General features: G+C 53.0%; 4 protein-coding genes across 4 annotated transcripts; 3 read left to right on the forward strand and 1 right to left on the reverse strand.

The window, feature by feature from the left end:
* Positions 1-18: 18 nt before the first annotated feature.
* Positions 19-858, forward strand: LTS14_009848 (uncharacterized protein; the record flags this gene model as incomplete). Its single annotated transcript, XM_064842527.1, has 2 exons — positions 19-483; positions 535-858. 2 exons carry the CDS (start codon positions 19-21, stop codon positions 856-858), a joined length of 789 nt encoding a protein of 262 aa, XP_064689921.1.
* Positions 859-2,747: 1,889 nt separating this feature from the next.
* On the forward strand, positions 2,748-6,074 carry CHS2 (Chitin synthase, class 2; the record flags this gene model as incomplete). The annotated part of the gene is made up of 1 exon (XM_064842528.1): positions 2,748-6,074. The coding sequence occupies one exon, from the start codon at positions 2,748-2,750 to the stop codon at positions 6,072-6,074; it is 3,327 nt and encodes a 1,108-aa protein (XP_064689922.1).
* A 247-nt stretch (positions 6,075-6,321) lies between these two features.
* VPS36 (Vacuolar protein-sorting-associated protein 36) lies at positions 6,322-8,160 on the reverse strand (the record flags this gene model as incomplete). Its single annotated transcript, XM_064842529.1, has 1 exon — positions 6,322-8,160. One exon carries the CDS (start codon positions 8,158-8,160, stop codon positions 6,322-6,324), a length of 1,839 nt encoding a protein of 612 aa, XP_064689923.1.
* A 479-nt stretch (positions 8,161-8,639) lies between these two features.
* Positions 8,640-10,184, forward strand: LTS14_009851 (uncharacterized protein; the record flags this gene model as incomplete). The annotated part of the gene is made up of 2 exons (XM_064842530.1): positions 8,640-9,883; positions 9,935-10,184. 2 exons carry the CDS (start codon positions 8,640-8,642, stop codon positions 10,182-10,184), a joined length of 1,494 nt encoding a protein of 497 aa, XP_064689924.1.
* Positions 10,185-11,818: the final 1,634 nt, after the last annotated feature.

Below are 11,818 nucleotides of genomic sequence, written 5' to 3' on the forward strand. Positions count from 1 at the left end.
GGCACTGCTGACCAAATCATGATCAAGACTCTCGACATCAAGAGTGCACTAATTACTGGTGGCGGCGGTGGCATCGGGTTTTCCATCGCACAGTACTTTTCATCCCTCAACAAGAAAGTCATCATCTGTGGTCGCACAGAGTCCAAGCTACAAGAGGCTCAGAAACAACTAAAAGGGAGCTCGTATTATGTCCTGGACACCGGCGATATCAAGGCTATACCCGACTTCATCAAGAAGATCACCACAGAACATCCAGATCTTGACTGCCTCGTCAACAATGCAGGAGTGCAGCGACCATTGTCCGTTAACGATATGGAGCCGAGGGACTTCCTGGAGAAGGCAGACAACGAGATAAACATCAATGTCCACGGCCCCATGCATCTAGCTGTCGGCCTCCTACCTCATTTCAAGACAAAGCCCGGCGCCGTGATCATGAATGTATCCTCGGTGTTAGGCTTCATCCCCACCTCAATCTTAAATCCTGTAGGTACCGTAGAGGCCATCGGTGATCTTTGCCCGACTAATGAACTCCAGGTCTACAACGGCACAAAGTCTTTCGTACACTTCTGGTCCATGAATCTGCGTACACAGCTCGAGCAGGGTGGCCACAATATTCGTGTCATCGAGATCGCGCCGCCCAGCGTGAGTACTGACTTGCATCGCGAGCGTGCCGACCCGAACGACAACAAGAAGGACAAGAATGCTTCGGCCTTGACGGTCGAGGAGTTTATGGACGAGATCATTGAGCAGTGGAAGGCTGACGTGGACGTTATGGGTGCCGGGCCAAGCAAGCAAGTGGTCGACAAGTGGTATGAGTCGTTCGGAGAGAAGTATGACCAAGCGGCTGGGAAGAAGTGACGTGGACGATATCGAAGCAAGGAAGTCTCTCGCCAGCGTTGCGCAGCAGATGATCGAAAACTAAAAAATTCAGTGTCGTAACTTCCATACTTCATCTGAACTTGCTATTCTAAGCTTTCTCAGGACCGCGCCATCGTAGGCCCCGCAATTGTGTCAATGTTGGATCATGCACCCGGATCCCGTTGAGACTGTGGTATCAAAGCGCTACTCTGAAGGCCGGTACATTGGTAAGGACGGTCGAGTGAACGGAGAGGGCGCGAGTCAACTAGGCAAGAGTGCTAAAGAGATCAGGATAGGCAAGGCTGTCGTGGCTACAGATTGGCTCGTAATAGTCTTTGAGCAGCCATTCTGTCCTCGACTTGGGCAGACAAACTTCCCATCGGCAAGCATCTCGGATGGAGGATGCTTCGTTTTAGGCTTTCTAGCCGTTGGTGAGCTCGCGCTCTGAACACAATCATTGCGTTCGGTATGCCTCTCAGCTGACCTCGGACTAAAAGAGATCTCATCGCAGCCGCCGGCGGCATTCGTGCAAGCGAAACGGCCGTATGGAAGCTGATCGAGGTCGTGTAACCCGAATCGCTGCTTTTTGGACTTCGAATCATCTCGGCTGCTATGCCGACAACTATGCTTCGCATGTTTTCTGGCAGCTCACTGATCATGGAGCAAGATGTGCATCCTTCGGCCTTGTTGGGACAGATAATTTTCCAATTTGGCGGTCGGTCTGGGTTCCGTCGTGCCTGGTCCTCTAACCACTTCCTATAAGCTGGAAGACCAACGCATGAATAGGGTTTGGCATGTCTACTAATAGCGGACAAGGGAGATCAGTGTGCTCAGGATGTCGCTTATGCTATACGCTCACATCTTTGCCGCCGATGTAGTTCACATTCCCTTTTTGGAACTCTCCACATAGCGCTCAACAAATACTTGCCGTACCGTTGAGCCGCATGTAACAACAACTTCCATGGAGGGCCTATCTTGAATCGCACATGCTATGACGGAGAAGCAGGAGGCGTGATGGTCGGCGAGGCAGGGGTCATCGTCACACGGCGCTGTGCCAGTAAGGCGGATGCCGTTCTGCTTGATCAAGCCTTTCTTGCTGTAAATGTCCATGGCGAAAGACTCGGAGCGAATATCAAGGAACGACTTCTCCATTGTACGCGGACTGAAGTATGCAGGATTCAGAGTCGGACCAAATCTCATAGTCTTGCTGGAAAGTAGAGGAGGAGACGTTTTCAGCTCGCCTCTTCGTAGAACCAGGATTAGACCTGCTTTCGTCTTCCACCTCGCCATTAAGGACCCGTGACCCATACTCATCGCCTTGTGTCCTCACCGCCATCCTCGTCGTCGCTGTTACAATAAGTCCCTCGGCTAGAAGTCTTGGTATCTAGTGGGCACAAGCGCATTTAAAAGAAGACCGTAGGATCATCTTGCAGTCTGCCGCTGGGAAAGACGAAGTTGGAGCCCATGAAAACGATGTTGTTTGCCCATGTAGCAGTGCTCTGCTGCTCATCTTGCAATTGCTCGAACCAGTGCTCATGGCTGAGCAGCCGCCACTGATTTTAGTATCGCAACTTTGATGTTTCATCTAATCTGCTCTCACAAGGCTATTCTCAGAACCGCGCTACGGTCGATCTTGTGGGGTCGACGTTGGTTGCCCCGGCCGACCGGACTGTTGTTTGCCGACCTTTCAACGGCTCATCTTTGGTTGGCACAACAGGCATTGCAACATCATACATTAGTCGTCGATACCACCGCCACACTAGGAGTACTATCATCGTTTAGACTGCTACATGCGAACATACCGAATCATGCAAGCCTAGAGAAGGATTAAACAAATCAGTAGACGGTCCCCGCGTACGCATTCCACTCGTTTCTACGGCCACCACGACATGGCCGCACCAGACGGCTACGGCCCTCCACCAGGCTACCCTGGAGATAATGACGACACGCCTTATGCCAACCGTAATAATGGCTCGTCCATGCGACTCCTGACTCAGAGCGACGACGGCAGCTACCAGCCCGCACAACCTTCACCCACTCAGCGCTCGCCGTACGATCTCTTCTCCGGTGCTCAACATCGATTATCGGGCGAGACAGGCCGACAGGACATCCCACAAGCCACGCGCGTGACAGGCAACGACAGTGACCTGAGCAGTCTACTACGAGAGGTCGAAAGCGATCTCTCCAGCGCACGACCGTCTGCCCCTCGTACACGAACAGCAAAGGTCCGCTTCAAGAGCAAGGATAAGACACCTCCGAGCACGATACTAGATCCAAGTATCGTATCTGCGCCGCTGCTTTCCAGACACGGCTCAGTTCTCGACAACGCTCCACAAATGCCACCTCCTACCGCTGAGGCTCCAGCATATTCGCCATACAGACCGTCGTCAAGAGGCTCGCAGTCGCCCAGCCGCCCACTCTCGCCGCTGAGAAGCTCTGTGGACTACAGTCGGCCACCTGCCACGAATGTACCATACGCGCCAGCAGACATTAATGGTGGGCCTCGGCCAGGCACGCCTTCTTCACACTATGGCTCTCCTCGGAGACCACTCCCACCACAGCCACTTTTTGCGGGTGGGAGACCCCCATCTTTCGACATGGGTGAAGGTGCGCCAGCAACATCGAGCGTCTCGATCGAGCCTGATGCAGACGATCCTTTTGGCCCAGCAACTGTCGCCACAGAGGAGACACTAGATGATGAGGACAGCGATCCTACACGCCCGCCGCTTAGGCCACACGATAGTTTCGTGTCGACCTCGACGGTCACCGATAGTATCTACGATGAGAAAGATGCGGAACTTTATGGTCCGGCGCCTACAGGCAAGCAAGAGCGTAGAGGCGCAAGACAGGCTCAGATGGCGACAAAGGAGGTCAGACTGATCAATGGCGAGCTCATTTTGGAGTGCAAGATTCCGACAATATTATACTCCTTCCTGCCACGACGAGACGATGTCGAGTTCACCCACATGCGCTACACTGCTGTGACTTGCGATCCAGATGAGTTTCAAGACAGAGGCTACAAGCTGAGGCAGAACATTGGTTTCACTAGCAGAGAGACCGAGTTGCTGATCTGCATCACAATGTACAATGAGAACGAGATCGACTTTACTCGGACGATGCACGGTGTCATGCGCAACCTTTCACATTTCTGTAGTCGTGCCAAGTCGCGCACCTGGGGCAAGGATGGCTGGCAGAAGATCGTGGTTTGTATCATCTCGGATGGGCGAGCGAAAGTGCATCCTCGGACACTGGATGCCATCGCCGCTATGGGCTGCTACCAACATGGCATCGCCAAGAATACAGTCAACCAGCGCGAAGTCACTGCTCACGTCTACGAATACACGACTCAAGTTTCCCTCGACGCCGACCTCAGATTCAAGGGCGCTGAAAAAGGCATTGTGCCTTGCCAGATGATCTTCTGCCTCAAAGAAAAGAATGCCAAGAAGCTGAACAGCCATCGTTGGTTCTTCAATGCATTCGGACGAGCACTTCAACCAAATGTGTGCATCCTGCTGGATGTCGGCACCAAGCCTGGAGACGACTCATTGTATCACCTGTGGAAGGCCTTCGACCGCGACTCGAGCGTGGCGGGCGCAGCAGGAGAGATCAAGGCGGCAAAGGGCAAAGCGTGGTTGCAGCTTCTGAATCCCCTGGTGGCCTCTCAAAACTTCGAGTACAAGATGTCCAACATCCTTGACAAGCCCTTGGAGTCAGTCTTTGGGTATATCACGGTCTTACCTGGTGCCTTGAGTGCCTACAGGTACCATGCTCTACAGAACGACGAGAACGGTCACGGTCCGCTAAGTCAATACTTCAAAGGCGAAACACTACATGGACAGGACGCAGACGTCTTCACCGCGAACATGTACCTTGCCGAGGATCGTATTCTATGCTGGGAGCTGGTGGCAAAACGTAACGAGAGATGGGTGCTGAAATATGTCAAGGCTGCGACTGGTGAGACTGATGTCCCGGATGCAGTACCAGAGTTCATCTCCCAGCGTCGTCGTTGGCTCAACGGTGCCTTTTTCGCTGCAGTATACTCGCTACTACACTTCCGTCAGATCTGGAGCACCGACCACAGCATTGCACGGAAAATCCTGCTCCATATCGAATTCATCTACCAGTTCGTCAGCTTGCTCTTCACATTCTTCTCGCTCGGCAACTTCTACCTGACGTTCTACTTTGTCGCTGGCTCCCTTGGTGACCCGAAGATGGATCCCTTCGGCCACGGCATCGGCAAATATGTCTTCGGCTTGTTCAACTATGTCTGCGTGCTCCTGATCATGATGCAATTCGTGCTCTCCATGGGCAACAGACCGCAGGGAGCGAAGAAGATGTTCTTAGGCTCGATGATCACTTTCGCTGTGATCATGGTGTACACCACGTTCGCGTCGATCTATATCGTCGTTAGGCAGCTGACCGACAAGGACAACCTCCAGTTCGGCAACAATCTCTTCACCAACATGATCGTATCCTGTCTATCCACCATTGGATTGTACTTCATCATGAGCTTCCTATACCTGGACCCTTGGCACATGTTCACCAGCTCAGCGCAGTACTTCGCCTTACTACCGAGTTACATCTGCACACTACAAGTCTACGCTTTCTGCAACGCGCACGACGTGACCTGGGGAACCAAAGGCGACAACGTAATCACGAAAGATCTCGGAGCCGCGAATTCCGGCAAGAACGGTACAGTCGAGCTCGACATGCCCTCCGAACAACTCGATATCGACAGCGGCTACGACGAAGCCCTACGCAACCTCCGCGACCGCGTCGAAGTGCCCCAACCGGGTGTGAGCGAGTCTCAACAACAAGAAGATTACTACCGCGCCGTCCGAACCTACGTCGTTATTGTCTGGCTGACCTGCAACGCCATCCTCATCATGGCCGTCTCACAAGCCTACAGCGGCACGCACATCAAGAGCAACTTCTACCTGAAATTCATCCTCTGGTCTGTAGCCGGTCTGGCATTGTTCCGTGCGATCGGATCCAGCACATTCATGCTCATCAATGTCATCCACTCCATTGCGGAGGGGAAGCTGAAGTGGGCGAATAGGAGTAGTAAGAAGAGTGTCATTAGTGGGTCGAGTCGGAGCTCGGGCTGGACGAGCAAAATGAGTATGCCGGGTTGGATGAGCAGTGGTGGGAGTTGGGTTAGTAGTAAGGTTAGTACGTGGACGCCTAGTAGTATCGGCAGTTCGATTGGGCGATGAGGATATTTGGAGGGGTCACGAAAAAGGCGTTTGGGTACAGGAAGCTGTGGTCAGCTGAGACCGGGTTGCATGACTTGTATTATGCATTTTGCATGAGGTAGCAGGATATCACGTATATTTTGCCAGTACTTGTCTTTGCATGTTTCAAGCCTCACCTGACACTCCACAATTCGCTCAAGATCTCTGAGAGGGACGACAGACGGGGGCGAATCTGAATCTTTGATATGTCGACCATTCGTATGTACATTCATATTCTTATCCCACTCAACATAGCCGCGGCGTCAGTCGTCTTCTGCTCCCCAAAAGTACTCATGATGTGATTCTCCCAGAACCTGATACCATCCAGACTCTGGTCGCGACACAGTGCTCCAATCTCCTCCGCCATCTCCAGCTCCTCGGTCGCAACGCCAACGCTCCAGCCAAATCGCTCTGCTGTCTGCTGTGCTGTAACACCGATGCCGAAAGTCTGCTCAAGGGGCAGTCCACTCGAATTTTGCGCGTCCCGGAGCCATGCTAGTAAGCTGGAGATAGTCCTCTCGTCTGTCCTACTACACTCCTGCACCACACGCAGGCCACTTTTGAACGTCCTGAGTCGGATGGGTAAGCGTAAGTTCTCCCACATATCTGCCGCCTTCTCGAAATCTAGCGGTGAGATCAGTTCGATGCCATTCCGGGTTCGATTGAAAACAGCCCACAGATCTACAAGAGACATAATGCCGCCTTCCCGCCTCAGCACACCACGCCGATCATCTGTGAGGAATTCCGCTAGGTTGCGTGCGAGTTCTGTCACGTACAGGGTCTCTGATGCTGAGCCTGCGCCTAGCATATCTTTCGTTGTTACCAGACCAAGTGCGGAAGCAGAGTCTGATAGGAGATTCCGTGCTTCAACTGAGTCGTTGCCGTTCTGCTTAGCGAATTGCTCAGCCATCGCAATGACTTCCTTTGCAGACGTCATGAGGGCTTCGATGTCTTCGAAAGCGGTGCCTATTACAGTCTGGTTGTTCTGTCGTAACTCTGCGCCTCGCCTCTCAAGGCCAGCGATGCCGACTACTCGTGGTGGTGGTGTGGCAGGCATGCTCTGTCCGTTCGTAGACATACCTGGTCCTGGGCCAGTGGGTGCGGAGTTGAGCCCTGGCCTTGGTATTGGAGGAGCACTTTGCAATAACCACTTCCGCTGCACCAGAGCACCCTTCAGTCTGTCCAGGAAAGGCTTCTCGCCACCAGCCCTAAAGGAGAACTTGATTGTCTCTATAGTATCATCGTCCAGGATGCTGCCGGTCAGTGTCGGACCTGGCGACTCTGGTCTTGTCCGTCCATGGTTGAGATCTTGCAATGCGATAATACTGGCTGCTGTGAGTGAAGCTCCGCAGATCTCACACTCTCTCAGTGATGGATCGTTCTGGAAGGTACACCTCGGGCATTGATTGATAGCTTTTGGGAATAAGGGTGAGCTGCCAGCAGCACCATTTTTAGCAAAGGCTGCAGGTGTCTGTGAGGTAGGTCGATTGCTCATGGCGGAGATGGATGCTTTGAGTATAAGAGCTAGCTCTGGCTTCACACCGCATGTTTGGCAAGGCGGCAGAGGAGTATGCTGGTTTGCAGTAGCTGGATCGAAGTTCCTGGGTACCGCGTTTGACATGCCACAGACATTGCATACCCAAGTGGCGTTGAGATCACGTGTCGATGGAGGCGCTGGCGAAGCAGCGGGACGTGATGTCGGCGCTCCAGGTGTGATAAGAGCATCCGCTGGTGAAGCATATCGAGGCACTGGGCTCCGAAGAGCCGGTACGCCTCGCCTTGTGGCCTTCGGGAAGAGCGTGATCTTTGGCGATGATTTCAGAAAGCGGGCGGAGAATTCAGGCCGTTCGATCTCCTTAAGATCGACAGCCACCGAGTACTTCCGAGGATCATCGTTGTCAACGTAGCACACTCTGTGCGACGTCAGGTAGGCATGACCATTCTGGTAGTGAGAAATCTTGAATTTGCCTTCGTAGAGACCCACGCCGTCCTGTACAGAGAGTAGAGTTTCGTCATCGTGAAGAGACGGCCGAAGCGCGGTGGTGAGGTCGAGCTGGCGGAGGAACATTCGCAGACATCTAGGTTGAACAAGGTGTATCGATGGAGTGACGATTCATGCAGCCTGCCTGCCTGTCGGTACGTGAATTCGGCTTGTTGCACTGTTATGATGGTTCGTTTCCAGCAATCCGGCACACAAGATGTAAGCAGATTTTCCTTGACACTTTTCCTCGTGTCGGTAGGGCACTTTTGTCTGTTCGATAAGAGATACGTAGTATGGTTGTCGCAAGGTTTGTCGTTGAAGACGAGATTGGTGCACGTGACGACTTACATAAGCGGAATTCACCAGTGACCGCTTCAAAGTACCATTTTCGTTGGCTTCACCTCCTGCATTTGCACACGCACAACCACATCTCGCGAGCAGAACAGCAGGACCATCATACTCCTGTTCACGCGCAATCTTTTCTCAATAACAACTCAGCACGCTCGGGTCTCTGTCTGATGAGCCTGCCATATATGCCAGCGCCGCCTGTTGCAGCGTCTTCAATCATGCAAACCGCGCCAGCGTACACACCTGTCGCAGCACGTCAGACTCTCCAAAGACCATTCATGCCTGCTCAACCGCAGAAGCAAGCATGGCCGCCTGCCGTGCGCGGCTATGTTGGGCGAGCATTTGATCCCGAGAGTATGATACCAGGAATAGAAGGACCGATCGTAGCAGAGCGCTTGAGGGACGTCATCACAAAGGCAGCAGAAGCGCGCCAGCTTGACACTATAGATTGGAGCACATACCCTTTGCCACAGGTCTTGATCAAAGCGGAACGTGAACAGGCCGCATTTCATGGTGGAGCGATACCTGTCCCAGCTAACTTGTACTCTCTTTTGCCACCACCAAATGTCCAAGCCTGGGCTGGTCAGCTCAACAAACGGAAGAACGATGAAGTAGAGACCACTCTGGAAGAAGAGGACGCCATCACCCCACCGTGGAAGAAGAAGAACAAAGGAAATCTGGAAGACCGGATGTCTGGAAAGTCCAAGGCGCAGGAGAAGAAACAGAAGAAGATCATTTTACTCCATGCGAACGGCTTTGGAGCCGACTCGGACGTTCTGGCAAAGCGCAAGCAGCGCTTCGGAATGACCACACCTGAACCCTCTCCTTATCTATCATCTCGTGACGACTCACCCGAGCCAGCTGGACCCCTCGTGGGAACATGCCAGACCATCGAGAAAAGTTACTTTCGTCTCACAGCACCCCCATCACCTGAAGTTGTGCGACCCTTTGCAGTTCTTGAGAAAGCACTAAATCACATCCGACGTAAATGGAGGGAAGAGCATAACTACAACTTTGCGTGCGACCAGCTCAAGTCAATGCGTCAGGATCTCACAGTCCAGCACATCCAGAACGAGCTCACCGTCAAAGTCTACGAATGCCACGCTCGCATAGCCTTAGAAATGAAGGACCTCGGTGAGTACAATCAGTGTCAGACGCAACTGCGGACACTGTACAAGATGAACTTGGGCGGCAACCCGGAAGAGTTCATCGCGTATCGCATCCTTTACATCATCTATACGTGTAACCGTACCGACATGAATAATGTCCTGGCGGATCTAACCTCAGCAGATAAGCAGAAACCGGGAGTGAAGCACGCATTGCAGGTACGGTCAGCACTTGCTTCGGGCAACTACCACAGATTCTTTAGGTTGTATCTCTCGGCACCTTTTATGGGAGGGTATCTTCTCGATATGATCATCCAGCGCGAACGACTTGCTGCTATGGCTGCCATGTGCAGAGCGTACGTCCAGCCCCCACCAATTATTATTGACAGTCGCTAACACCTTTACAGATACAAGCCAGATGTCAGTCTCAACTACCTCGCCGAAGAGCTAGCCTTCAGCAGCGATGACGAGGGCCCAGAAGACCCGGATGCTACCCAACGACAATGCCTCGAGTTCCTCTGCCTACATGGTGGTGAGCCATTTGTTGAAAGAAAAGAGCATGGTACTGTCCGCTTCCAGACCGGCAAGGCCATGGCTGTGTTCGAAGGAGCACGAGCTGCTGCATTCCGTGGCGTCGATATCAAGGGCCAGATATGATTCGCACACTCTTTCCTACTCTTCCACCCACCAGCCGCTCCATGCCGACTGATTTCCACCATACGCACGAACAAGCTTCCCATGCCAACAATACGTGCGATGCCATCAGCGACACTTTGCTGGGTCTTACTTCGGCCGTCAAAATCCTTCTTGTGGCTATAACAATAGGGGAAGCCTGAACACGGCACGAGGATACACTAGATTGTTGGGCCTTACAGCGCAGAGAGCTTCGAGCACCGCGACTCCACTACCCGAGGATATGAGCACACAGCTCTGGTACAGTACAGCACGTTCTTCATTCAAAATAGTAAATCGATTGCAGCGAAGCCTTTGTCTAGTCTAGCGTTGGGAGCCCCGGTGGTTGGTTAGCGGACGGAATGTAGAGTGGGTGATGCAGAACGGACGTAGAGTGGAATGGTCTGATGATTGGTGAGCCACTGGAGGAGTAGCATATCCTTCGGGTCTTCACAAGCAATCGCACGCGGCACAACCTCGCATGCGAAGGCCTTGTGAGAGCTCCTGCCATGTAGTAGTGCAAACTCTTCGCCTTAGTATAGACCATCAACGCACTGTTCTCACATATACAGTCAGACCTGATGTTGTAGGGAGCATCGTCGAAGAGTACTTCTGGGCAGCATCATTGGCGGATACTGCGCGCACTGCTTCGTGGCGCATCGGGTGCAACGCATGATGCAGCTGCAGCGAAAACAAGGATACCTGGTTCGGGACATGAGAGTGATAGAAGATGGCAGTGCCTTGCATTCGACATTGTCAAGAAATAATGCTTGTAGATCCTAGCCAAGGCTGACCACGTTTTCCTCTGCTCCACTTGGACAATCTTGACAGGCTTCTACAACACGCCGGCGCGGTTTCACAGTCTTCTTCTGCAGGGCAGGGGGCAGGCAGGGCGAAAAGTTGCGGACCTGCCGCATGTGAGGTGTCGATCGCCATGCAGATGCGAGGCAATAATAATGCGATTCGTACCTGTCGTACAGGTCACCGAGCCTGCCTTAGAACAAAGAGGGGAGTCCAGTCTTCTCAATGTGGAAGTGTAGTATTTGAGTACATCGATTTCTCTTTGTGCGTTATCTGCGTGCCCATCACAGCACGCCGGAGTCTCTCTTTCGCACCCAGTCGTCGTGTCGCCTCGTCACAGCAGCAGCAGCAGCAGCAGCACCGCCACTCCACTCCACTCCACTACTCCTGCACAGTTGTGGTCGGCATACACAGCCCACGCTTCCACGCGAGACACTAGCACGATTCGGGCATTGCGAGAAAGTGGAAGTGAGAAGGATCTCTTGGACTCTGCTTTTTTGCAAGCAAGTCCTCGCCCATCCCACTCTTCTCTCTCCCGACCGGTCGTTGGCTATCATATCGTTGCAGCTGCTGGGCCTGAAATCTCCGTCGCAAAAGTCTCACCAGGAAGCGGCGGCCGCCACCAACATCAACGTGCGGGAGCACGGTCGTGCGTGGGTTGCAGGGCATACGGTACATGTAAAGTCGGAGACCATACTGTTCAGGCTACTCTTACGGGATTACGACTCACGACACTTTGAACGTCTGTATTGCAGGACTTGTGAGAGGTGTGTGGAGGAGAAGTACGAGTGGGAGATTGTCTGGGTTGCGACTCGTAG

Source organism: Recurvomyces mirabilis, assembly GCF_035927965.1.
Source record: "Recurvomyces mirabilis strain CCFEE 5264 chromosome Unknown scaffold_34, whole genome shotgun sequence".
In the NCBI taxonomy this organism is placed as follows: Eukaryota; Fungi; Ascomycota; class Dothideomycetes; order Mycosphaerellales; family Teratosphaeriaceae; genus Recurvomyces; species Recurvomyces mirabilis.